This window comes from Gymnogyps californianus, chromosome 3 (assembly GCF_018139145.2).
Source record: "Gymnogyps californianus isolate 813 chromosome 3, ASM1813914v2, whole genome shotgun sequence".
Classification (NCBI taxonomy): domain Eukaryota; kingdom Metazoa; phylum Chordata; class Aves; order Accipitriformes; family Cathartidae; genus Gymnogyps; species Gymnogyps californianus.
This window is the reverse complement of record NC_059473.1, coordinates 12,958,636-12,986,370: the sequence shown is the minus strand read 5'-3', so window position 1 is coordinate 12,986,370 and position 27,735 is coordinate 12,958,636. Positions and strand designations below refer to the sequence as shown.

The window sequence follows — 27,735 nt, the reverse complement described above, 5'->3', positions numbered from 1 at the left end:
GGTGCGTGAAGGGCGGGCGGCGGGAGAGGGAAGGCCTCAGCCATGTCGGGGTCGGCGGGATCTGGCGGGACGGCCGGCTCGGCGCGGAAGCGGCTGATGAAGGAGGAGGACATGACGAAGGTGGAGTTCGAGACGAGCGAGGAGGTGGACGTGACGCCCACCTTCGACACCATGGGGCTGCGCGAGGACCTGCTGCGTGGCATCTACGCCTACGGTGCGCGGCGGGGCGGCAGCGAGGGGGAGAGGGAAGGGAGAAGGGGGGGGGGAGTGTCCGTCGTCGGTGGCGGCGCCCGGATGTGGGGCGGCGCGCCTGCGTGGTGAAGCCGCCGCCTCTCGGTTCCGGGGCTGCCCCGCCGCCGCTGACGGTAACGGCCGCCTCCGCAGGTTTTGAGAAGCCCTCGGCCATCCAGCAGAGAGCCATCAAACAGATCATCAAGGGGAGAGACGTGATCGCCCAGTAAGTGGGGCTGCCGGCGAGGGGGCGGCCTGCTCGCGGCTGGGAGGGACGTGTGCCCTGAGGAGGTTGCGGTCCCTGGAGAGGGAGTGTCAGTCACACTCGCCGCCTTTAAGCTGGAAGAGAGATCCTTGGCTGCTACATGGCAGAATTGGGGAAATCGCATCGTGAGTGATACAGGGTGAAATTGGCTAACTTGCACATAAACAGTGATCCTAACAGTTGTTAATGTCAAAGTTTATTACGTTTAGGTATGTCACTGTAATAAAGCTTCAGCCAAGATATTGTGTATTCTCAATGAATAGGGCTGTGAGACTCTTGAGAATGTTTTCCAGCAAAGCCAGAGAAGTATAGAGACAACTGCAGTCTCAATCAAGGGAAAAAGTAAGCAGAAGAAAATCTATTCTGTTTCTAGACACAAAGAAGGATATGCATCCCACTGGAAAAAATCCTTTCTAGGTCACTAGTGGGAATTGCTAGCCTTCCAAATTGTATTGGCTTACCTACCATTTACTTTAAAAGAAAAAGAATTATGTGCGACAGATTGCAGGGAATTAAAATGCTGGTCTGATAAGGAGTAAACATGCCAGAGCTGGGGACCCTGCAACAAAGTGTGCTATCCCTGATATTGCAGTTCTCAAAGCTGCTTGTCTGCAGATCACGCTGTGATTGTAACAAAATTTTGTCAGATACGCTGTTGGCAATATTGACTTCTTTGCAATGAAGGAGTGGCAAAGAGCAGCGGGGTGGAATATATTGAAATTGCCTATATTGTTTGTCCAGACATCCAGAGTATTCACCAAACATCTGTTTCTCAGGTCACAGTCAGGAACAGGGAAGACAGCAACATTCTCCATCTCTGTTCTGCAGTGCCTGGATATACAGGTAATTTCAGAGCACATGCTAAAAATGATTTTTAACTAAATTGGTAGAGTCTTCATCATAAAAGCCTTTGTTTTTAGAGTGAATAAATGGAGCCTTACATTGAAATCTTTTGATTATGGGCAGTGAACCTCAGATGAATTTCTGACTGAAAATTTCACCAGACTGCTCTGTAACAATTTAACTGTTAAACCCACCCTGGCAAAATAAGTTCACATAAAGTCTTGTAATTATACAGTTGGCTTTAACAGCTGACCGCTTTAACATATGACAGGGCTAAATTAATCTCTCAGCAGGCAGAATTGTCCTCAAACAGTCCTAACAGCATCAGCAACCTGTCTGAACAGTTCGCGCACATTGCACAGCATCATACCTAGATTTTTGACTGACAAATGTTTGCTTTTGTTCTAGTCAGGGGTATCGTGTCCATCCAATTGTTTTTTAAGTATAACTTGAACGTGTAGATGCTGGTGGATAAAATGATGATTTTCTGTGGGCCAGTACGCTCTTAAATAAAGCTTAGATTATTATTCACCTGTCACTGCCTGGGGACATAAAAATAAATGTTGCATGTTCTAAATGAAAAGGTCATCTTTTTGCTTCATTTCTGTAAAGTGCTCATAATATTTTTCAAATGTGACACTTTAAAACATTATCTTGGAATCTTTGTGCAATGCAAGGTTTTTATCTGAACTGAACATATGAAATTAAAGTGATTTAAATTTGTTTCTATTCTTTTGCAAGGAAAGTACACACTTTTATAATTGTTTTAAGAAATTAGGTTGGAATGAAAAATGAGCTATCAAAGAACTGCTTAAGTGCTGTCTTGTCAAGAGTAACTTAATTAAGAGGCTGTTGCTGTGTAAATGCTCTGTGTGAGAGCAGCTTTCTAGGTGTACTGACCCTTGCAAACACTAGGTTTTAGCACAAAATTCTGTGATTAATCCTTCAGATGTGATATTTCAGAGTACTGTGGAATATCTGCCCTGTGATTAACTGCCATGTGATCACCTGTTTTAATCAGGTTCGTGAGACCCAGGCATTGATCTTGGCACCAACTCGGGAGCTGGCTGTACAGATTCAGAAGGTAGGAGCACTTAAATCGCCGTCTGTAAAGCACTCGCAAGGCCTGGGGCTGATTCTCAGGTGTTCCCCAGCAGAGCTCAAAGCACAGCTTCTGCTTTTTCTTTCTGTTCCTGAAAGGAATAAGAAATTCTGATAAAGGGCTGTTTTACTCATCTGCATTATATCCGTTCTTGCTTACATGACCACATTGGTTAACAGTCTAAGGTTTTACACATTCCTAATGGAATTTTTAAGGACAGCACTTTTAAAGCAGTTATGATCCCTGGGGAACTGAGTTTCCAGTGTTTGAAAGCCTGCTGTTGAGGAGGTTTGGGTAACAGACATAAAAAAATCCCACTAACTGCTTGTGCTTGCATCTCTTTAAAAAAAACACTGTATGACTGTGCAGACCTGCATCTCTTCACAAATACAAACTTCATGAGAGCTCAGTTAATTAAGCCATTCCTTTGTATCAACACAGGGTCTTCTTGCTCTGGGAGACTACATGAATGTCCAGTGTCATGCCTGCATCGGAGGGACCAATGTGGGCGAAGATATCCGAAAACTGGATTATGGGCAGCATGTTGTTGCTGGCACTCCAGGCCGTGTGTTTGGTAAGGAGAAGTGGGAGGCTACATCACCTCCAGCTTCAGACCTGAGTTGAGCCATGGGAAGCTCCTGCAACTTTTGTGCGCTTAGATTTGAAATAGCATGAAAATTACATTTATCATGACACCATTAATCTAACATTAACATGAAGTATAAAAAGGTAACAACTTACTGTAGTAATGTCTGGAAAAGACTAGAGAGAAATCAGTGGGGATAGTATGTGGATTTTCTGTTTATATTTTGCTTTTCATTGTTGAAGTGTTTCTTTATATGGTGGCATGGGAACGAAGAGTATTTTTTTTAAGGAGAAAATATTACAAGCCCAAGAAATACTTCAGAATCTTGGAGGAGCTGGGTCTACTTGAATGTCCAAGTTAGGTCCACATTTTCTGTGTACTGGCCATCGCTCACTTTTTGTTAAAGCAGGTGCACTTGCAGCTGGTACTTTCTGGTTTCATTGCATGAAGATTTTTATATTTACTATTCATGGCAGTTACCACAGTGATAGTGTTAGCCTTCAAGCTCACATCTTCTGGATCTCTGAGAAACAGGCAGCACTTTCTTACACAAGCAGCTGTTACTGGGAGAACATAGAGCTCGTCTCCACAGGCGAAAAAACAAAAAATTAGCAGCTACCGAACTGGGCTGGCTTTGAACAGCACACTAATAGCAAATACTTTTCTATCACAGTATTAAGGGATTACCCAAAGCCATGTGCTTGTTCAAACAGTGCGGATTTGCCCTGTCTGTTGATGAAAAGTTCACGTAGCATTTTGCATTTCTCACATCCAGCTGCAGTTACCGTGGGAGACTCAGTCACCTGTCCTGTGCCTGTAGCAAATAGCGTCCCATGGCTTGGACTCTCAGAGCTTCCCTGCAGTCAGTGCTCCCTTAGCCAGGCTGCAGAGACGTCCCCCTCGGTTGCAGGGTGCAGTGGGCATGCTGTGGCCCTTGGATGTGCTTTCTGTCACCAAAAACCAGTCTCTGTTGGCAACAGGGGAAGTACCTGTTCCTCCTCCACCAAAATGGCCTGACAGTGGCTGGGAGCAGTGTAGGCTCTCTTGCTTTCAGAGCCTTTTCATCTTACAAAGTGAAATCTTGCAGATATGATTCGTCGTCGAAGTTTAAGGACTCGTGCCATCAAAATGCTGGTTTTGGATGAAGCAGATGAAATGCTCAATAAAGGTAGAATATTTGTCTCCCTTTTACTTCCTTTCTCTTCACCCCTTTATGATTGCAGGGTGTCCCAGCTGGCAGTCCCACTTCTAAAAACAATTGGTTTTGCCAAAGTTAGACGATTATAGTTAATTATAGGCTGTAACAGGTTAAACTACTTAATATGCCTTGTCTGATTTAGTTGTAGTGTCCTTTTCAATAGTTATAAATTCTTGAGTACTGCCTTTCATACTTTACTGGGTACCATGGCCACATTGTAGTGGGTTTAGGAAAATGAGGAAGAACTGAGCAATATGTGACACTGGCTTTGAGTTACTGATTCACTCATTAATGTTCATCTCATAGCATAGGCCCAATACTGAATTCCACATCAAATTGTGAAAGAGCATGGTATTTGGGAGAAAGATATGCTAACTATTCTGTGCTACTTGATTTGCTTTTCAGGTTTTAAGGAGCAGATTTATGATGTGTACAGATACTTGCCTCCAGCTACACAGGTGGTTCTGATCAGTGCCACTTTGCCTCATGAAATTCTGGAGATGACCAACAAATTCATGACAGACCCCATTCGCATCTTGGTGAAACGGTGAGTGAGTTTCCTTGGAAAGAACAGGAGCTCTTTGAGTTAGTCCAGCCCTGGGCAGTTCACAGTGTTAACGGATTTAAATGTGCAGAGTCTCTCTCATGTTCCTTCTCACCACTGCAGTTTGCCTAGGTGTTTGCAGGCATCGTCATGTCCTGTTTTTCAGCAGAGGCCAACTCGTGTCTCTGACTTTATCCTTGTCCAGTTCTGTTTGTTGCTGCTTGGGCTGACTGCCTTCTGCCCCCTCATCCTCCCCATGTATGGCAGTCTCTTCTCCTGGAAATCCATCTTTCACACCTACCTGATTCCTGTGCTCCTCCATTAATTTGCTATTATATAGCAAGCCAAAAAAAGCCTTTAGCTGACTGATCCTTAATGCCCTTGGAGGTGTAGCTTATGTCTGGTGGTATCACAGGTCCTCATGCACTGGCACTCAGCAGGAGTCAACTCAGCAGCCTGACAGGAGGAGCCTCCCTCTTGCCTGATCTCTTACACTGCCCCATTTACCTTTCTTCAGTCTCTCTTGTCAGAGAAGCTTGAACGTAAAAATGATGAGAACAGAAATGTTTCCCTTTGAAGCTGTCTGTCTAGAGCAGAGAGGGTGCCTCTAGTCTCTGTTGCATGGGTCACATTCGAGGCCCTTCTTAGAGCAGACTTCTCCAGGGACTTTCTAGAACAACTTGGACTTGTGTATAGGCCCAGCAGCACACGTCGTCTCCGCTGAAGCACACCCGGCCCTTCTAACTGCATTGTATGTATTCACCTACTTGTGTGGTATAGCTGTTCTTCTTCCTTACAGTGATGAGTTGACCCTCGAAGGAATCAAGCAGTTTTTCGTGGCTGTGGAGAGGGAAGAATGGAAGTTTGACACCTTGTGTGATCTCTACGACACGCTCACAATCACCCAGGCTGTCATCTTCTGTAACACCAAGAGAAAGGTACAGCAGCCATCAGATGGGCATGTTACTTTCTGAGGGTGACTCAGAGGAGAGTGCTAGGACAAACCCAGTTAAGAGGTCTGGTTGTTTCCCCATTTGGGAATAGTTTAGTAAGAACAGAGGTTAAGCATGTGTCTTTGGGATGTGCCTAGCTTAAACAACTGGTTATAGGCAGATCTGATAATAGTTGACAGGAATTGCCTTTTTAGAGAAGTAGAACTGATTAGGTGAGAATGTGCTTATTCTTCTAATTGCTTATAATCCCTGAAACAAAACCACACTTTCTGAATAAATGTCCTTAATTCCTTTCCTTGCAGGGCTCATGGAGCCCTGTATCATATAGCCGATGCTTTGTAAGGATTATTTACTTCCTTTAGCTCCAGAGTGCTTGTTAAAGTGTCTCTCAGTCCTTACCAGCATATGTCTCTGCAAACATTCTCCAAGCACAACTAGTGCATTTGGCTGTCCTGAGCAAAGAGCTAACCCAGGTTGCTTGGCTGTATGCACAGGTAGACTGGCTCACAGAGAAGATGAGGGAAGCCAACTTCACAGTTTCATCCATGCATGGGGACATGCCACAAAAGGAGAGAGAGTCGATCATGAAAGAGTTCAGATCTGGTGCAAGGTAAATGCCTTAAACAGTGTTGCTTACAGTATTGCTACCTCAGGGCAGGATTTCTTCTAGTGTCTGAAGGGAACAGGCCTCAGAAGCCTGTAATACCTCTCCTCTCTGAAGGCCTTGTTCAGCTCAAATTAGGAAGAGCTCTGATTCCCATCTATCCCCCTGTGGTGTCACGGGGTTGGGAGACTGCCACTTTCCAAGGAGGGATGCTCATACTTCTAGGCATAGAATTAGTCTCTTATTTTGCTGAAGAGGCTGGGAGTTGCTGCGTTTAAAACAAGTCAAGGAAGAAAAATATTTGGGCTCTGTCCTCTGTTTTTTAAACTCTTAGGAGTGTCATATTCTTTATGAAAGATCAAAGCTGCCTTGGTACTGTCTGTCTTCCCTGAAGTTTGGTGATGCTGCATGGGACAGCTTTCCTTGCAGCAAAAGTGTGGATGCTGCCAGTGTACTGTGGGCAGGGAGGAGCGCAGAATAGCAGGGAATGCCCTGTGCTGGAGACTACAACTTCTCAGCTCTCACACCCACCTCAGTCAGGTATAAAAGCCATAACTGTCCCCTTCTCTTTGCAGCCGAGTCCTTATTTCAACAGATGTTTGGGCTAGAGGCCTGGATGTGCCTCAGGTGTCCCTGATCATTAACTATGATTTACCCAACAACAGAGAACTCTACATACACAGGTAAGCTCGGCCTTCACATGGGGGAGTGTGGCTGGATTACCCTTCCCCAAGGTGGCTCCATTCTCTCTCTCCTTCTGCCTCCACAGAATTGGCCGATCAGGCAGATACGGCCGAAAAGGTGTAGCAATCAACTTTGTGAAGAATGACGACATCCGCATCCTGCGAGACATTGAGCAGTACTACTCCACCCAGATAGACGAGATGCCCATGAACGGTGAGTGCAGGCCAGCCCCATTGAGGCTGCTGCCCTCCTCTAGTTGGGAAACTGGTGTGCTGCATCTGAAAGAGAAATGCCATATGCTTTGTTTTGCCACATGCCTCATTCCCAAGCCTGACCCATCTTTGCTTCCCCCGGGGAAGAACCTGGGAACAGCAGTAGGTGCGCTGTACTGCAGCTCTCGGCATGCTTGGTGCATACTTACATTCTCTCATTTTCTCTCATTTCAGTTGCTGATCTTATCTGAAGGTCCGTGTTTACCAGGGAGTTGTACTCGTACTATTAGTAGCCTCCATAATTCTGTTTTGGACCCACATCCTTTTATCATATTGCTGGTCATATGTTCTTGAGTTGAGCTGCACTTGGCAACTTGTGTAAATAATGTCTTTACTCCCACCCATGTTTTTCAATAAAAAAAAAAGGAAGTTTTACCATAACCTGTGCTTAATTACTTTAACTCAAGATAGTAACAGGCAGGGAGTTTTGAGATACTGCCATACTTGACTAGCACAACTGAAAAAACATTGGACACTCGCTATATCTAGGTTCATAAAATACAGGGCTTCCTGTTCTCCACCCTTTCATTATTGCTGTGCCATGCTACCTGATGTACTTTCTAGTTTCCTTGTCTCTAAGGGTCAGCCATCTACAGGAAAAATCTGTGGCCTGTCCCTATCCTGCTCTAAGAAAATTGAGTTACAAAATAAGATAACCAGAAGAGAAATTTCCTGTTGTTTCTGCCTTTCTGGAGCCAGAAATCCCATCACTTGTTGCTCCAGATGAGGATTTCCCCTCCTAAGGAACCCAGGGACTTGAGCAGGTCCTTGTGAGGGTGAGTGCCTCTTTAACTTGATGCCAGCTGGAGAAATACATTGTAATCAGCATTTCGTGAACTAACAAAGAGCAAGTATCTTATCTTGTTGCTTTCTCCACCCTTTTCTGATGCTGTAGCTTGTTACATCTTCCCAGTCATCTCTCATCTGTCTCCCTACAGCATTATGCTGTACTTTGCCAGCTGTAGTATCTTCCATGTAACTTTCTTACTTAGCTCTGTTGTATCCTTTTTGAGGCAAGAGTTGGCCAGAGCTATACTGCTGGTGTGGGGTAAGTTACCATGTTTTACTCTGCTTTTTCTGTTAAATTGCTTCTTGCTTGCTCAGGGAGGACAGGGGAAGCAAGGCTTTAGTACACCACCAGTTTGCACAGAACTGGAACAGCTCTCAGAACTCCTCTCCTGAGTCAGTAGTAGAGTAGCCCTGGGTAGAGAAAGCGAGCATCTATCATCATCTCCTTTATGCCCCCATGTATTCTGCTAGCAAAGTTCCTCAGTTCTGTTGTACCCACTCTGTGTACAATCCTGATGTTCTTAAAAGTACACAGGCAAAAGTTGAGAAACACTAACCTTATTTTACTAAGGTACTAATTTTAAGGGGTTGCCCAGTAGAGGTGAGGCTGCTACAGCTTTATGCCCCCATGTGCAACCAGCAGCAAGGCTGAGCCAGCATTCCCAGTGGGCACACACAACATGTGCTCACACCACCCATACAGGTCAACATTCAGCACTGGCACAAAGAGCACCGATACCCTCATCTTGTCCCTCTCCAGCTGATCAGGATGGAGTCTGTTAGTGGGAAATAATAAACATGCATACACAAGCTGTAGATCCCTCTAGTAACTGGGCAAGGAGGCTCAGTTCATCCAGTCTGCTCCAGTAGCTGGCCCATGGACATGGCCCACAGCCCCACTCCAGTTGCTGGTTCAGCCCACCCTTCCTCACACCCACTGTGGATGCCCTCAGTAACTGGCCTTCAGACACAAGTCTATCCTGTATAACTGGCCCTTGGAGCCTCTTTTGTTTCTAGGTGCCTCCCATAGAGGGATGCATACACATACAAATAGGTCTCAGTTGAACAGGCTCCTCAACAGTTACCTGGGACCTCCTTGTCCTTCCAGTTGCCTCATGCAGAAATAGGTGTGTATCCTACTGCTGCTTCAGTACCTGGCTCCCAGGCCCCTTATCGTACTTGCTGGCTAAATCTGGCTTGATATTCACACACAGACACACAACCTCACTCTGCAGTTGGTGGCACTTGCTTTCCACTCGCTCCAGTCTCCGGTTTGCTGGCACTCCAAACATACAGCCCCTGTGACCCAAGGTCCCACTACAGTTGCTGGTACTTTGGCCTCCATGCACACATGCACAGAGTCCCCTCTCCCAAGAAGAGGGTGAGACATGGAGCTAACAGAGAAAACGGGAACAAGAACACTCACCAGCAACCTGTTGCCGCGACCAACCCCTTTTGACCCCTTAATCATTTGTTTCCCATACTAGCTCCTCCCAAAAGTCACCTTGGCCCCTGCCTTTTCCTACCTTTGATCCCTCCCACAAAGTTGGGGTTTTTTGCATTAATTCTGCAACTTCTTGGCAGAGGGTTCAGGAACCCTCCCCCCCCACGCCCTGTTCTCTACCTCCTAGTCCTCTACTAGGTTAGAATCTGGATAAAGCCTTCCAGCTTCACTGTCCGCATCCTGGACAGAGTTCTGCTCTCACCATCACTGCAGGGCAAGCAAGGCATGGCACAGCTTCAAATCTGACTCATACCTTCCCAGAGAACACAAGAAGCAAAAGGCAAGCATGGCCCTCTAAGCCCCCTATGTGACTAGTAGTTTGACTAATAAAGAGATTCAACAATGCATTAGATTGTTTAAATAACAGTATTTAATCTGTACAGTTTGAGATAAGATATCATAAAATGCAACATTCCTACCTCATCTTCAGCATCATTCACCTGGAGCTGAGCCCTCATCTCCAGAGAGCAGGTAACCACCACTCCCCAGCAGTTCTTTATGGTACAAAAGTCACAGTGCAATTGCTTTAGTCCTAGACAGATGATTTCCCTCACTCAAGAGAGGGGAGACTGATGAAGCTCAAATGTTGATGGAAATTGTTACCATTTAGGAATGCAAAAAAACCAGCTATTGCACAGTCATGTCCAGCTGAAACTACAGCAGTTAATTATTTAGCTGCCTTTACACTCCACACATCTGAAAATGCTTTAGTTGATACTGATTTAGTCAAGAGTGAAAATAGAGCAAGTAACAAGATTTCAGAATGATACAGTTGTTGGAGGGCAGAAGCTGACAAGCAACTCCACAAGTCAAGAAGCGTGCTTTAGAATACCAGAAAGTTTTCCTATACAGGGAGGGGATATGAGCTAGACAGATGTCATCTTTCAGAGACAAGCATGAGAGGAACATCAGCTTCAACAGAAAGCTATGAAGTACAATAGACAATTTGTTCATATAATTGTCAGGATAAGTATTCGACATAGTTTATGTAGTAGAATACATACTCAAACATCTTTTAAAAATAAGCACGAATTTCATTTCATATATACACAACTGATTTTAATCATGTACTGAAAATAAATTACAGGAAATAACTTTAAAATGCAACAGAAGACAAGAGTTTCACAACAAACATTCCCATTGATTTTCCCAAGGGGGTGAGAGATTGCAGTGCTCAAGGCAGGTAAATATCACAAATATATCAAAAAACTTCAAGTTGTTGATGCATTCACACATTTACATGAGCCACAAACATTCCTTTACAGGGACTGCACTTAGCTACCACAGAACCAGGTTTTGCCATAAACTACAAAACTTTGATACAAAATTGTATTTATATATTTATATTTCATATACATGCCCTATCTGTGATTTCTTAAAAAATAAAAACTAAACACACTGTACAGACAATCCTAACTCATTGCTTGGTAGCTGTAGGCAACATTTTTGGATGGAATTTCTCCCCCAGTAGAATTAATGGCAATATTATATACATGAAGGCTAAACTGCAGAAAAAGACAGCTCAGTTCTGATATGCACCTCCTTCAGGACCAGGTCTGCGAGTTCAAGGCAAGACACCACACACTCTGACCCACTGCCTCCCTTACAACTCAGTTCTGCCATCGGCAGCGTGAGGAACCAATACATGCATTTGTGTAACACTGGTATAAAAGGCAATAAAGCAAGATATATATTGTAATGTAGTGGCTCTAATAGCTTCACCGACTTGATACACTCCATACACAGAAACACTCATTAGAGGTGGTAAGGGGATGGTGTGGAGCTGGGTACATTTGGTGAGAGCACACCTTATGTGGGTCTGATCATTATACTTCCCTGAAATTGCCTCCTGCAGAGGATAGATTCCCACTGTAAGCCAGAGACTGCATCAACTCACACACTGGGGGAAGATTTCCCCCCCCCCCCCCCCCAAACACACACATGCAGTTCACCAGGACTATACATAAAACAGACACCCTCCCTCCCACCCCCAGCAGTCTCCATGGCACCAGTTTGTCTTAGAAGCAGAGCACTGACAAACTTACTCTTCCCAGGTGATGGCAGCAATCTGTGAAGCCAGTCACACTAAACTACTTCTACAGTTGATTGTAAACTTTGGTTTATTTTTATTTATTTTTTTATTATTGAGTTCTCATGGTACAGCAAGCATGTCTAAGATGAGAGGGCAGAGTTGAAGAGGAGATGAACTGTCAGTCTGTCTTTAGTCTGGCATGGTGAGACACCTGCTCGGTCAGGCCTGCTTTGATAGAGTTTTTTACAGACTGCCTCATATGATCCTCCATCAAATTATCACTCATGGGCTTCAACACCTGTGGAATGAGAAACATGCAAAAGAAACAAAAAAATGAGGTAACCAAGGAAAATAAAATATAAAAACATACAAAGAAATAATGAAAAAACCTAGAATGCTGAAGTCTGACACAAACTAGAATGCTGAAGTCTGGCATGAACTGAAAGAGAAATGAGTTTTGCTGCTACGGTAATGAGGTTAAATCAGTCACATGCTATGGACACAAGTGATATCCCTCCTATGCAGCAGTATTTCACTGAATTCAAACCACTTTACAGTTCCTAGAAGATAGATGTGCAATTCCATACCCTATATGCAGCATCAGTCTGGTATGGTTACAGCATTTATGCAGACCGGCCCAGACGGTCCAGCTTATTGTCCTATATATGTAAGTGTGAACACTTCAGATACAGAAAGAAAGTTAAAAATACTGGCTAGTTTTTCTTCTTGTTATTGTTGGATGAGAGTCGCTGTCGTGGCACTGATGTAAGAGCACGGCGAATCATTCGGCGTCTAAGGACTTCAAAGAGTTTGGAAAACACCTAAAACATGAATTCAGCTGTTAGGAAGAGCGGCTCTTAGAAGGCAGCAGAAAAAGTCAATCAAGTTCAGAAACAGAAACTGATTGCCAGTGACTTCTCACCTTCCTGGGATTCCTCTGAAGCAAGGAGGGAAAAGAAAGGCAGAGATTCAGAAAAATCAATAGCAAGAACATGGTAAATAATCAGAGTGACTCAGACAGGACCTGTAGGTGCTTTGCCTATATTGGTGATGTGCAACTGTAACACTACCACCAGCAAGTTCTTTTGGAGATCACCTTCCTCTTTCCCACAAAAGGCAAGCTCCTTGGCATAAGCCAAGTTCTCCCCCTTCCAGGGAAGGTCAGCAGTCAAGTCAAGCCTTATGTGCTCTAGGTATCCTACAGCAGCAGCTGCACTCAGTGAGTACTACACATAGAACTGACACCTTCCACTTTTCTTGCAGTGCTCTTCAGCCCCAAGCTCCAGAGCAAGAAGCTACAGCAGTAAAGGAGAGCCTCTATTTTAATCACTAGGTAGGAGTGTAACTCAAAATTTAGTACACTGATGCTCATTTCCCTCCTATTATTAGAAATCCACTTTTTCTGCTCGACCTTACCTGGTTGCTCAGATCAGTCTAATGTACCACTGCCTATGATGAGCCTTGAACAGTCATTTTTCAGATGTAGAAGAGAGCCTCTGTATAGAAGGCTCCAGTTAGTTACTTGCTCATGCCTTGTAGGACCCATTTTAATGTCATCCCAGCTAAGTTCAGTGAGCCCTTTATTTCTAGTAACAACAGCACCAAAGTGTTTCCCTTCTGCTGGCAATGGACATAGCTACTCAGAATGCTCCAAACACTACTTGTAAGAGTTGGTCAGGAATTCTCTACATTGGCTTTACTGGCACAGCTGTGTCAACTGGATTCAGGCAGCAAAATCTCTGTACAGAAGATTTTCTCCTCCAGCTTTGGTACTCTTACACTCATGTCATCTTTTCTTTCAGAAATTACTTGTCTGTCAAGTATTTCTTGCAACAGTAGTTGCACCAACTGAAGTTGTCACAGACAACACAAGTCTTCCTGAAGGAAGAAACCTGCTGTACATCCTCTTGTAGCAGTTGCTGCAAGTCATCAGCCAGTTCTCGCTGAGGTCTAATTAGCCCTCCAGTGTCACACCATCAGGTGAGGTGGGGGAGGGCAGCAGTGCTTCACCTTTGCCATTTCTTGCACCACCTGATTTTATCCACCACATCCACAGGGCAAGTTTATCACTTTAAACATACCTTTAAAAGAAGAATTCCCTGCTCTGAAAAAGTAACAAGATTTTTAAAGACTCCCTCCACTCCCCACCACCCAAGCTGCTTTAAGTAACACTTTTTCGATAATATCCTAAGCTTGTTTAATATTCTTTGTGTGCAGCATCTCTTACTGAAGAAAGCAGTCACACTTCGGAGCCACTTTTCCCTTTGGCAGCACCAGCATTCTCCATTAGGTCTAGACCCGCTTTTCACTCTCAGCACTGAACAGAAACTGATATGCCTGCTCAAGAAAGGAAGATTTTGCATTCAAGACAGATACCAACCTGTTCCCATATAGCTTCAGCGATCTGATCAATGGCTGTTCCAACTTCTCTGAATTCCCCAGAGTACTTAACGTATGCCCAAGTACAAAACGATATAAGAGCCATCCCCAGCACAAGATTACACAGGGTAGCTATGGAGTTCATACCAAGGAACCCAGTCAGTCCTGAGGTTATATACATGGCAAACATGACTGCAAATAGAGTGGCAGGGGTACGAGCAGCATAAAAGATGTTTTTGCCATCGTTGTGCTTCACAAAGTTTGCATAGATCTCGTCGATTTCCACTTCAAGCTGTTCCTGGTAGCGCCGACAGAACTCCTCCCCTCCCATCTTCTTCACTGAGCAGAACTGCCTGACAGCTGACTCTCTGAAATCCTGGTGCTTCCGCTCAAGGTCCGATGGGGCAATGTAAGGCTTATCTCCCCCACAAACCTGTTAGAGCAATCAGAGATGAGGTCATCACATCCTGAGTGTCTTCTGCTGTACAGAAAGCAAACCTGCTCCTCGCTGTCCCCCCTCTCAAGCCAGCATCAGACTACCTCCTGCAGCTTTCTTGGCTCTGTAAGCTCGAGAGTCCTGTCTCAAGTGAGCAGCTAAAGGTACTTTGCATCATGGCACAGCAAGAGCCTTATCTGTCTAATCACATACAGAGCTATAGTACATGACTGAACTCATACTTTCAACTGTTCCCTTTGGGCAAGCCCAGGACAGGACATCAGCCACATGTACATTCCTGTCATGAAAAGGTGAAATAAGGAACACCAGGAGGCAGAGAAAGCTTGGCTTGAGGAAGGTTAAGGAGAACTCTGAAGGCCACAAGCCCTCCCCTCAGCTTTTCACTCCTGGTCACCCATCTCAGTGAGAGGGTCAGTGCAGAACTTGGACAAACAGGGTAGGTTTTGCCCACTCAACAAGTTTATTCCTGTTTATTGCTGCCACTAGCAGGCTCCATGGAACTTACCAGGTGATATGAATTAACAAGAACTAGCTGCTGACATCTCTAGTCTATTCTTCCCTAGACTGTCCTCTAGGCTTGATTCTGATCAACTTGTGAGAGTATGTTTCTGCTGAAGGGACAAGACCATGGACTCAAATGGATACCCGTGATGTGGACACCACCATCTTCCTCTCCCTGAATCAGCATGGGTATGAAAATAGTTAGACTCCAAGGACTTCTACTCTGTAAGACTGATTTCTGACCCCTTGAGGACTATGATTAGAGATTACCTAGGCCAGAGACATACATATGGCAGATCAGCTCCAACTCCTCCAGACCCTCACAGTCAGACTATGTCTAAAAACTGAAGATTCTTTCCATATGATGTCAAACAACAGCCTTCCCTCTCCTGCCTCAAGGTAGTCTTATCATAGTGCTTGTCATCTCATGTTCTGAGTGCAGCAACAACTTTAACTTTCTCCTGCTACTATCCCTTCAGCAGGACACACAGAAGATCACTTTCTCAGAGTACAGCATCCCCTTTCTGCCTCACAAGATGCATGGCTTCACTGGCTAACTTCAAGGCAAACCTCACTGTCAAGCTCCTGACAACCCCACTCTGCCCCTTGCTCAAGTTTAACAAGCACCCTTCTGCTTTTTCCATATTGAAGTCCTCCACATCTGGCAAAACTCCCTGGAAAATGGATACTAGTCTCATCCTCCAAAAGGATCTTTTCACATTGCCCAGAGAGTGTTAAACACTAGGAGCTGCTGATGCATCAGGACTACCACACAAATAACTGCCACTGTTTTCTTACGCTGTGTGACTGCACCTGTTGTTCCTTACATTTAAGGTCATTAGGGGGACAGCATTTTGGTTATGCGCACTCAGTAAAGGAGGGCTTTGGTTCATGTGGAGAACTCAGAAGCTACAGTAAGAACTATTTTTACATAATCCAGTCTTAAATCCAAAAAGCCTCCACTTTCATTCCTAAAAATAGAAATTTCAGAGCTGTGTCACATTAAGAACATCTGAGACATCTGGATAAAAAATGATTCAAGACATTTGTGTGTATCTCTACAGTGATACAAAAATACACAGTACTGGGCAACATTACTATGGAAACAAAGTCTGTTGAAGAGAACATCTGTTCCTGTTTATTCCTTGCCCCAAGTAAGAAACCTTACAACTACAGTATCTCAGCCACCATTGAAGATTCAAGGTAGGAAGGCAGACTTGGCATTTATTATAAACAACCCATTTACTATTTCAAGAGATTTTCCAAAATAGAAACAAACGAAGGAGTCCCCCTACACCAGCAGGGCATTCTCAAAACAGCCTGCTAACAACTGGAACTGGCTAGTCTGCTATTAGCATTAGGTCTTACTCTAATTTCAAACTGGAAAGGTACTTCAGCAATTAAGACCAGAATTAGCCTAGTTAATGGGGAGCTATGTTCGTAGCATGTTATCACACCTACTGGTCTTTTCCAGTTGTAGAGTTTCACAACAAGCATAGTCCTGTTAAGCTTTACAAGACGTGTAACTGTTTTCAGGATTTCCTATGATAAAACCTTGCATAACACTACGTTGAAGTATGAAGTCCATCCAGACATTCAGCTTGGAGTGGTATAAATCATTATCTTCAAGAGAAGAAGCAAGTAGGAAATTACATATACAGCTTTTTCAGAGAAGATAATTTTTGTATTTCAAGGGTTTTTTTAAAACTTTAGAGTAATTTCAATCCTTGCGTTTTCCAGCTAATGAATGACTACAATTCAGAAGCATTACACTATAATACTAGAACTCTACCCTTGCACAACCCTGGCCCACCAAATGTCTCCTCACCTGTTTACCCATTTCATGTCAGAATTTTAAGATGTCTGTCAAGAGCAGCAGGGGGAACTAACAGGTGGTATCTTAAACACGCCCATTCCCATACCTCCCCAGCAATTTCTGTCTCAAAGAATCCTGGTTTTGCTGCAGACATCTAACCTCAGAGCAGAGTGCAGAAGACACATGAGCACTGGCCCTAAGCTACTGTTCTCCAGTAACATGCTCATAACCAACACCAAGTACAACATTAAAACTGAAGGCCTGTATTTGCATGTAGGCAGTTCGAAAAAGTTGTGTCATCATACCTGCTCCATGCCTCTACTGTACAAGTCTTTCGCTCCTGCCACAGCAGCAAGATTGTTTGCCTCTGCTGTTGCCTAGAAAACATTGAGCACTATGTATCATCACAGCGTTACCAGCTAGTTATATACATGTAGTTACACTGCCCAACATACCCCCACACAACCTCCAAAGCTTCAGATGGCCAGGAAAATGCCCCACAAAAACAAGTGGAGGTTAGCAATATACATTAAAACAGATTACTGACTAGGAGAACGTTTTCTTCAGCTTTCTAGTACAGCTGCAGACAAACTTCTATGTGCTTTACAGGCTTTTCATCGTGAGCAATCTCTTCTGAATGCTCTATTGTTAGTAAGCAAATAAGGATCACTAAACTATTAAATGTTAATCCTAATTCCTCACAGGTAGTGATGTAAGAAGCACATTGGTATTATTTCTGCATTTGGTATTATTTCTGCATTATTATGTGCAGTTTTGGTGTCAGAATTTGTAAGAATTTAAGACTATTTTCAACCTGTGTCACGTCAGGGACAGTTACTCTAGCTAATGCTGCAAGATGTCATCTTCTGTATCTCCCAGCCACATTTATGGCACCCTAAGTAGAGGAAATAATAGCAGCCTTTGTTTCATTGTAATGAGCTTTCTGAACTCCCCCAAAAGTCTAAAGATTTGGTTCCTTGAAGGATGAGAAAACACCCAGAACAGTCATGTCTTAATGAAGTGACACAGGAAGCTTAAAAAAACCCAAGTCTTACAAACACAAAATGGATAAAACTGACCCTAAAGCCCATACTTTGGTGAAAGCTCTTCATACCAAACAATTCAAGGGTTCAACACACAGCTTTATACAATCAGTTTGTGTTCAGATCACTTTAAAGCTGATTACATCCTCTTTGGATCAACCCAGAAAAGAAACCTCAATGCAGTTACCCAATCTAACAAACCCACATAGAATAGCCCAACACTGCAAGACAGTGGCAATAGCTGCATTACTATAAGCCTTCTCCATTTTATCTGCTGCATCTGATGCTAAAAGCCCCCTGAATACAGTCCAAAAAAAGATACTGACAAAACAGAAAGTTACAGGAAACACATGCTCTAGAAATTGAAGCAGCTAAAAGACCCAACCAACCAGATATATTTAGCCCTGCTCCATTTGGTAGATGGAACTGAGGGAAGACACAAATGTGTACCCAGGCTACACAGTTCAGACGGTTTTCAAAGTACACAGCTCCTTCAAGAACTACAGCTCTGTGTGGGGGAGCTTCAGACCCACAGCAGTCATGATCTTCAATTGCAAAGAACTTACAAAGTACACATCACCTATCAGATTATTTGAAAGAAAAGTAAAATACCTGCAACATAGATTTCGGATGAGGTAGCTCCTCTCCTTGATAGATTTTAATATAAGCCTAAATGGGAGAAAGAAAAAAGGTTTCTTTTTCCTAAACATTTACGATTGAGGAGAAGGAGAAAAGAGGGATGATATAAAGATACAGCTCATAGATTATTTCTTTGTAATAATGCTAAATACTCAATTAAGCAAATTTCTTCATACAAGTCTGGCATTCTCACAGTTATCCCTAGTGTTTTAATCCCTTTACTTTCCTGTGCATTTGAGGCTGGGGCCCAGCAGGGTAGCAGAGCACCCTGAGGAGACATGGCCACTATCTCAAGAAGTGACAGGCTTGACAGCAGGTTTCTGCTCCCTCAAATACATGAAAAAGTCTTTGCTAGGCAGGGAATCTTCACCCAAAACAAAAGAGTGAAGATTACTATCTCACACAGCGTTTCTGGCAAGAGGTCTGTCCAAACACACCCCAGTGCTGGGAGAACCAGTACTGAGATTTCCCCACATGCCTTACTCCCTTGAAGCATGGGAGGAAAAATGAAGCAGATCAAAGCACTAATGCAGACAGAGCTGAGCTGCCAAAAGACTTCTAGAAGCCAAGCAGGCAGCCAGCCTATCCCTCTGTGCCCCACCCCACCAATCCTCAGGTGTCCTTTCTTTCACCAGGGTTTCAGAAGGCTGGAAGAGAACATGTCCTTCATGTCTTCTTCTCCAGTCCACAAGATTGCCCACGGCACAGCCCTTTGGGACGGATTAGTGGATGGGGCATAGCAGACAGCAGTAGCCATTTTACACTTTGGACAAGCTCTGCAAGTTAGACCAACAAGGCCACTCAGTCCCTCAGAGGCTGGGCAGTTATTCTTCTTCATGCTACTACTGCTCTCCCCGCCTGGCTTGTCTACAAGCCTCTGCCCTAAGGATTTTTCTCTGTAAAGGACGAGAGAACAAGGTTATCAGGGTCCCTATATACCCAATCCTCTAGGTTGCAGGACAACCTACAAAAATGTATAGAGTTATACAGGACTCTGTTCCCTCGACACCCTCCTTGCTTCTGTAGCTATTTCCTCCAAGTAAAACCCCTCCAGTTTCCAACTCAGATTTCACGATCTCAGCTTTAGATGCACAGTCCAAAGGGAGCAGTCCTCTTTAGTTACATAACCACAGTGTTTCCGCAGCACCCTGCATGACTGCTTGCAGACTGGATACGGGACGTGAATCAGGCAGCTTTTCAATAGAGGAGGTTTTACACTCAGTTTTTAGGGTGCAGTCCTTTCTAAACTGCTGTTGAATGTGCACTCCCTACACTGTATAGGATCAGGTCTTACTAGAGAAGAAAGTGGAACAAAAAGCAGCATGCAACCATGTCAATACAGAGACTGAACATATGAGCTCCAGAGCGTTGATTTTATGCTTGTGAGAACAGCCATGACTTCTGCATCCCATATCATGTCTTTCCTCTATAAAAAGTTAGTTCATTTTACAAACGTTAAAGAGTTCTGGTCTCAGATTCCTCCCTTGCATAGCTTCTTTCTTAACATTAGCCCAACTCTGTTCTACCTTTAACATGCATGCTCTAAAGTAGTAATGCAAAATTAATGTCTTTAGGAATGAGTGCCACTTTCTCCTACCAAGCCAACTGTCTAAGTCATTCCAATTCAAAAAAGGTTACACACACCAGACCAATTCCTGGTGATGTAGGGATTATGTTATCACATTTCTGCTGGTGTCACCATGATACCAAAACAGCTCAAGAGTCTAACAGCTGCAAGTGTCATACACAAATATTTCAGAGCATACAGTGGTGCTGCACATGCAAGTGTTTAGAAAGCATCTTCCTTAAAAGATCCTGAGGGGAGTATCTGAAATTTTCACTGCATACCTAGCAATTTAAGAGCTGGTTTTCTATCTGTACAATCTACATGAGACCCTCTTTTTTTTTTTAAAAAAAGGCAACATATCCAGACAAACTAGGATTTCAAAGTAGGAAAAAAATCTCTAATACAGCTTGAAGTATTTCAGCCTATTTACAAAGACAAAAAAAGCCCCACAATTTTGCCAATAGTAGCTTGCTAAGAGCTATAGTGTTAGGAAATTGTGTGCCAGTTCTGGAAAGTCAGAGTAATGAAATGAAAATAAAAGTGAGCTGATCAGTGAGTGTCAGCCTAGATACCTTCTCTGGGAAGAACATGCCCTAAAATTAGAATACTTTCTTTTAAGCCATTAACAGAAATAATTAGTATGAGTTTGCTTACCTTGAAGTATTCTACAAGATCTCTACAGGTCACCTTGGATCCACTAATCTCTTTTTCTACCAAGTTTTCAGGGGCAAGCAGTAATGGTACCAAATTCCGCAGTTCTTTCTTAAAATCCTCATCTATATCTAGTAAAATTCAATTAATTTCAGAAAAAAGTGGTTAGTTTTCTTTTCAATCTTTCAATTTCCTAAAGGAACACTGATAACCCATAAACCTTCAAAATCCATAGCGTCACAACTCTTGACTGCCTCTAAAATATTTAAGGGCTTAAATAGATAGTATAGCTTTTCTAAGTTCTGCCTACTCTTTAATCTTAACTTCAGACTGAGAGAACAAGGTTCCATAGTCCTTGTAATATTTAAAATGCATTTCGCCAGTTACACCAACATCTTACACAATAATCCCATAGGTCTGTGCCCTCAGCACAGAAGTGGCTGGCATCCCACTATCGCAAACCCACTTTTTTAAGCATTTGCCATTCTGATACTTTCCCTCTATTGGGGGACAAGCAGCAACTGGAGGAATCCTGACTGCCTCTCATTCTGCAGCAGTAGAAGCCTACAGCTTTTATTTTAAAGTCATTCTAGTTCTGACCTTTAGTTTAGCAAGTTCTTAGAGAAAAGCTTTTCAATTTTAAGAAAGTAAAGTCTTTAATTTTGTGAATTCTCCCCTCTGGAATCCTTATTTATCTTTAGAATCCTTATTTAATGACCTTTAAGTATGTCTCAAGTTATCAGATTACAAACCACAGCAAGACACAAAGATATCCCTTCCCACTGCCTGCTTGACTCCTCTAGCTTTAAATCACTGAAAAGAACACAAAATGCACATTTCTACATTCTATAGTTTCACCTTTTAGCCCTACATTTTTCCAGTCAAGCATTTCAATAGCCAACTATTTCAGTGTTTAACTTCCATTACAAAAGAAAATAAACTCAGTGATCTGAATCAAGAAACACACAATGGAATGCTTCCTACCATTCAACCTCCCATCAAAATTTGGATTTGTTGCAACTTTAAGACCAGGGTGGGGCAACAGGAAACAGCCAAGATTACTGAAACAGGAGTGAATATGCTTCCTTACATTCTGTAGCTCTTCATGTTGGTTTTGCTTTACCTGAAGAAAAAACAAAAAGGCAGTAAGAACTGCTAATAGTTTTGCAGTACTGCAATTAAGCTGATATTTAATCTTAAAAGCAATAAGAGCACAAAAGTGTGTTTAAGCTTTCATTCCTGAACCTAAAAATGTCAAATTCTAAACCCCAGAACGCCGCACACGAGTAGGAACATCACAAATGTATTTTATTAGTACAAAGAGTTAGCTCATCGTGCATCATCATCTTGACGGTAAGTTATCGCTTAAGTTAGAAGACCACACTAGGACTACTGTAGATAACTTACCTGCAATCTTTTCTCTAGGAACTTTTTTCCTCCTTCCAAGCCATATGCATGTTCATAAGGATAACTCCAATCTCTAATTAAGAACATTAGTGTCTGTAACCAGAAGAACAACAGCAGTGAATGGCTTGCATCATTCCTAACGTCAAAAACTCTATCACACATGATTATTTTCAGTAAAAAAATTTCTAAGCTTGGCTGCTCTAAATGAAGCAGCCCTGTAGTTTTGTGGTGCAAGTGTTTGCTTGTTCAAAAAACCAAACAAACTCACACACCAAACACACAAGTGCAACTCCTCATCTGAAAGGAAGTACCCAAGTGTTTCAAAAAGATAGCTTCCCTGTTCCATGGGTTTGCCTTTCGCTATCCCACAGGGGTTACACTGTCCTCTCTCCCATCAACTGAAGACAGAAAACAAACCTTGACATTACTCTTATATCAGACGAGGTGCTTTACGAAGAATGCATCTTGCATGGGCCAATCACAAGAACATCGGGGACTCACACCTGCAGGCTGAATATTCTAGACACAAGAGTCTTAAAACTCACCACTAACAGCCGTCGACTAGTACCCTTATAGGTGAAGGAAGATACTTCAGGATGGAAGAGATCTCAGTCTTTGTCTCCACTAAACAGAAGAAGCCTCAGACCCTTCTCTGGCCTAGTAAACAGTCAGGAGATGCTAGCAGTTTTGAGACTTTTAACACTGAAGCCAGTAACACTTCAAGTAAATGAAACGCAACATGGCCCTCCTCAATGCTATTTCTTAGAGGCCACATGACCTTTACACAGAACCATGTACCACCAGCAAAGACCAACCATATCTCAAAGAGTAATGAGTAAGAAGGCAGTGTGAAACTTCTCCTTAGCATCTGCATATCACTTGACACTTTCATTCCTTTTATGCCTTAACTCAGGCACAAACCTATACTTGCCCAAAATGTGATCCTCTTCAGCATGTTTCCATTGTGTTTTTTGCCAAGAAACATGGTGACAGGGAAGGAAAATCAGTCTTGTAAAGAACAGGCTAGCTTCAGCGCAACTAATTTCTCTTCATAAATTATCCTGAGCATATTGTCTACACATTCAATTGCTTAAGATCCATTTAACACATAGTTACCTGAAACGGCTTTTGGTAAATTTCTTCCATAGCTAGTCTTCCATATTCTGTAAACAACTGAGAAAGAGGAGTGTAAGGGTGCCACACAAACCACATTTTTTTACTGTAAAATATTCTATTATGTCACTAGAAAATAAAGCATTCGATCTTAAATCCTATTATGGATTGAGAACGGCCAATACACCTCAAGAACAAGTACACCAATCCTCAGTAGAATTCAGGAAGGAGACGATTTCCACTGGTTTCAGTGCCATTCCATAACTGTCAATGCACCGCAGCTCTAAGTAGGTGGCCTGTGGGCTATTCTCAGAGGAAGGCTGGCTGCATCTCTCAGCAAGCCAGTTTCCAACGCTTGTTTCCTAGGCTAAGGAGGTAAGCCTGTCTAACATTTGCCCCTTACTTCCCACAAAAGATTTATTCCTGGAAATCGAGGAATTTGGCTAGAGTCAGTGTATCAGAAATTTAAATACAAGCCAAGTTCAGCAGCTTCCCAGATCTCTACTTCAGCCTGTGACCTTAACTGATAATTGTTCTTTCATTCCACTATGAAGTCACCTGTCTTCCTCTCATTGCTTTCACCATCTTTAATACCAGCAGCAGCATTCTTCACTGGACTGAGTGCACCAGACAACCCACAAGAACACAAATTATGGACTGTGCTGGCTGTTTCAGCAAAGGTCAATACCATCAGGTGTTGATCCATGCTAGCCCCCTTACAGCTTGGAGGTCGAGATGAAGGAAGCACACCAGTATCCTCTAGTACCAGGCAACTGTTCTTCTGCATTAAAACTAACTCCTGGAACATCTCAGATATTTCATGGCTAAAAGGACAATTCCCCCCGTGTTGATCACAAGAACATCTGAGAACTTACAAGACTAATTTAACAGAAGTTAACTTCCAAGCCCTTGTCACCCTGAGCAAAAGAAGCTCTGAAGCGGCCAAGCACCCATATAAGACTGGCTCCTTTGATCCTAACTCCCTACTCCATTCACTTCCCTGCTACATGCAAAAGGCAGCCAGAGACTACAGTATTTCAGAATAACAGAAATTCCTGTTATAACAGAAATTCAGAATTTCCTTCCCTCAGCCCATGATTCCTTGCCCCAAATTTAAATGTATGGGTGTCTCCTACCCACTGCTTATATTTATCACCCTTCCTTCCCTCAAATCTCACCCTCCAGTGTAACAGAAAGGGATCACTCTATTCAGATTGCACTGAGGCTATCAAAGGACCAAAGTCATGAGGAAAGCATGGCTTTCAAATAATTAGCTAAGGCTTTTTTCGTTTGCAGTGCTTGGTTGGGTTGGGGGTGGGAGGCGGGTGTTGGCCCAGTGATACAACTCTGTTAACTGAGAACAGCATCACAAGACTATGTTTAGTTAGTGCTCTTCTACTTCCAGTATTGGCAGCCAGTCTTTTGCAGCACTGACCAAGACAGAAGTCCTTTCAATCAGAAGACACGTAAAACAGTTTTAAGCTGCGACAAGGTCATGGCCTAAGCACAGGCAGGCATTTGTTAATACACAAGCTAGCCTTTAAAGCTACAGGTTTTAAGTTAAGGAGATAAGGTTCTTGAACCACTCACATGAAGCCAGAATTCAGTTGCCTTTGACCACAATGTTCCATTAGAGGATGACAACCCCACAGTAAAGAGAGGACAACTCTTTCCTGCTTTTGTTTCTAAGCAGAAATAAAACTCTGTAGAAGTTTCTCAGTTGCAAAACTAGAGAAGGCTTCTGGGCAGAAGATACTCTTTCTGCCCTGACCCAAGCTCCCACACCTCTTTAGAAACTGATTATGAAATACCATCCATTTTCCTATTTTAGGGAAAAAGCAGAAACATTGGAATTTTCTCATTAAGTACTTCCATAAATCATTTTCCTTTCTCATCCTTTTGGGAATTTCAGAACTTACTATATAGAGAACAGACTTCAGAAAGGTAAGATTAGCAAGATTAGAAGCCTGTACTATTTTACCTCTGCATTGGCACAGCAGAAGCATCACAGCATCATGGAGTTGATGCAAATAATGTTGTTATAGGCAGTACTAGTTTTAGCATCAGGTCAGCTTCAGTCTTTTACATGAAGTAGCAGGCAGCTCCCAAATCACAGTTACCTTAGTAGTAACTTCAAGAACAATGTCAGGACTATCAGTTCAGAAGCAGCTTAATATAAATTCAGCATATTCTTACCTGCAAATGTTGAAGGTCATCTTCCTGAATATTCTGGGACAAGTTGTATACCTGCAAGGGACAATAAAAGAATTACAGTGTAACATGAAACCATTATCTTACATTCATGTAGTCTCTTTTAGGTATCTTGAGTATTTTTACCCCCTCCAGAAAAGTCTAACTACCTGAAAGTCAGCAACTAGAAAGGTGTCATAGGACACATCTCAAACAAAAGTCACCTCCTTATACAAAGTGCTAGGGACAAAACCACTGCTGACTACCCTAATCCTTCTTAAAACAGCTTCTTTCCAAGGAAGCAAGCCATAAAGGAATCAGAGAAGACTGCTGAATGCTTCAAATCACCACATAGGTGTGAGACAGGAGGATTGAGAAGGGCACATCTGTTTGCCACCCTCAAGTCCAAGTGCTCTAGGATTCAGTGATCCAGCAGCTGCATCTCCGACACAGAAATAACTGGGTAGTTAGTTCATCAGTTAGGTTTTTTTGCTTTCAAATCTTCCCAGAGAAATCTGATTTTATCCAGGGAGCTCATGACTCTTTCAATAGCACAAATACTGAACAGCAGTAAACTTAAAGCTGCATCAATAACCCACAACTTATCCTAACCACAGGAACAAACCAAAAGAAACAAAAAAGCCAAACAAACAAAAAACCCACCAAAAACAACCCCACAGGGCAGAAGTAGTGTTCTACATACTCCTGTTACTATTATGTTGTAGCCTGTCTGAAGAAGGTCGCTTGTCATCTCTCAAAAACCTGCTCACTTTTGGCACATTTAAGGCACAAGCTGAAAAGTAGTTTTGGGCATAGCACAAGAGAATTGTCAGAAGTTTAACAGTAGCAGCAGTTGTAAGTTTAGCTGATCACAGTGTAATTTCACCCCAAACTATCTAAAGTCTTAAAGATTCTGTAACACATCTGTACAGAAGTGGTTGCTACTTCGACATCTTTTTTTGGGATTCCCCAGTTCAGTCAGCAATTTAACTCAGCTTGGCCTTGAATAACCCTGATTCCACAGAGAAACTTATGTAGTATACTACACTGAAAATAAGACATTAAATATGAAAGCTTAAGTGATAGCTGGAGGAAGATAAGCAGGTGAACTTTCAAAGCATGGCTAGAGAGATATTCTTTGCATGTTCAGGATAGAGGGTTCCTACAGCTGCGATTATTTTCCAGCACAGGTATTCTCACCTGAACAGAACTCGTCATGGTGCTCAGAGCAAAAACTGTTGCACAGTCTTTGATAGTGGATTGGCTATCAAAGGCACCTTGGGTATCCATAAGTAGTACAGCAACCTAGAGAGTTTTAAAGAGCAGCAATAGTTAACCAAATTGTTAACACTTTCAAACTCCAGGCCATTGGGATAAATTCTATTTCAAGTAGAGCGAGTCTCCGTCCCTATACCTACTTATTAAACCTCAGTCAGCTCCTTGCACAAATGCCTATACACATCTACAGCTGAGTAAGCAACATCTAGAGGGCCATGTCAGCCTTAAGTCCTTGGCCTTGCTACACTAGTTACCCTCTCCCACAGAAATAGCCTCCCTCAGCCCAGTGGGGGTACAGTGCAGAGTAACAGACAGCTCTTATTCACTGGAAAAACTTCAGTCTCAGCTGACAATCCAGCATAGTTCATTAGAGCCAAGAGTCAGATGGTTACTTTTAAAAATATATCTATCTTAAAATAATCATTTTCAGAAGAGAACAAGATAATTGATACTGACTATCTGCTGGAATGACAAGGAATGAAGTGATCTTAATGATAAGAGTTAATCTGTGTCCTGGTTTCAGCCAGAGCACAAACAGATCCTCAAAACTTAACTGTTATTTAGCCAGAGAACTGTTTGGTTAGCTATGAAATTTGATAAAACTTCCCACATGCCCCTAAGCCACTATCTATTTAAGATCAGTGTCCCGTATTAATTGGCCATCAGATGTTTCCTTTGCAAATTCAAAGGGTGTAAAAGTTAAATAACCAAGAGCTTATGGTTCAGGAGAACATGAATAGCTCAAGATACACCACCAGTATTGTGGACTAAATATTTATTAACAACATTAACACTTAGTTTCAGCATGAAGATAAACGCCTACAACCAAACTTTGTAGTTAAACTGACTCAGAGTGAAAAAAGATGCACCAGCTTTGATCAGAATAGAGTTAGTGCCTTTTATCCCACTGTTAGACTTAGTCCTTTTTCACAGACTACCTGTTAAGCTCTGTGGAAGGACTAGCTTCCAGACACTGAAGCTGTTTCCAGTACTTATAGCCATGCATTACATTTCACTAGAACACAGCTACAAGCTAGAATACATTCTCACCTCTCAAAAAGCAGTGTTTGTTACAGAGCTGTTCTTA

At 42.8% G+C, this 27,735-nt stretch overlaps 2 protein-coding genes across 2 annotated transcripts in view; one reads left to right on the top strand and one right to left on the bottom strand.

Moving 5' to 3' along the window:
- Positions 1-39: 39 nt before the first annotated feature.
- EIF4A3 (eukaryotic translation initiation factor 4A3) lies at positions 40-7,663 on the top strand. Its single transcript, XM_050894149.1, has 12 exons — positions 40-214; positions 385-457; positions 1,273-1,339; positions 2,361-2,423; positions 2,883-3,015; positions 4,115-4,195; positions 4,631-4,772; positions 5,569-5,707; positions 6,217-6,332; positions 6,902-7,009; positions 7,096-7,223; positions 7,457-7,663. The coding sequence occupies exons 1-12, from the start codon at positions 43-45 to the stop codon at positions 7,471-7,473; spliced, it is 1,239 nt and encodes a 412-aa protein (XP_050750106.1). The 5' UTR covers positions 40-42; the 3' UTR covers positions 7,474-7,663.
- Positions 7,664-11,872: 4,209 nt separating this feature from the next.
- The window catches only part of ATL2 (atlastin GTPase 2), a 41,374-nt gene continuing 25,511 nt past the window's right edge, over positions 11,873-27,735 (bottom strand). Inside the window, exons 4-15 of the mRNA XM_050894201.1 lie at positions 26,571-26,675; positions 25,377-25,427; positions 23,184-23,240; positions 22,068-22,160; positions 21,645-21,783; positions 20,664-20,791; positions 18,416-18,472; positions 17,066-17,137; positions 13,988-14,419; positions 12,530-12,544; positions 12,195-12,428; positions 11,873-11,905 (exon numbers count right to left, since the gene is read on the bottom strand). Coding sequence (XP_050750158.1) covers positions 12,321-12,428; positions 12,530-12,544; positions 13,988-14,419; positions 17,066-17,137; positions 18,416-18,472; positions 20,664-20,791; positions 21,645-21,783; positions 22,068-22,160; positions 23,184-23,240; positions 25,377-25,427; positions 26,571-26,675 — 1,257 coding nt within the window. The 3' untranslated portion in view covers positions 11,873-11,905; positions 12,195-12,320. The remainder of the gene's footprint in view (positions 11,906-12,194; positions 12,429-12,529; positions 12,545-13,987; positions 14,420-17,065; positions 17,138-18,415; positions 18,473-20,663; positions 20,792-21,644; positions 21,784-22,067; positions 22,161-23,183; positions 23,241-25,376; positions 25,428-26,570; positions 26,676-27,735) is intronic.

Excerpts from the sequence above, each read along its gene's own strand:
- EIF4A3 (XM_050894149.1), top strand. The coding sequence starts at position 43 with ATGTCGGGGTCGGCGGGATCTGGCGGGACGGCCGGCTCGGCGCGGAAG. Across the intron at positions 2,424-2,882 it reads TGGCTGTACAGATTCAGAAG|GGTCTTCTTGCTCTGGGAGA; the intron begins GTAGGAGCACTT and ends GTATCAACACAG. Across the intron at positions 6,333-6,901 it reads GAGTTCAGATCTGGTGCAAG|CCGAGTCCTTATTTCAACAG; the intron begins GTAAATGCCTTA and ends TTCTCTTTGCAG.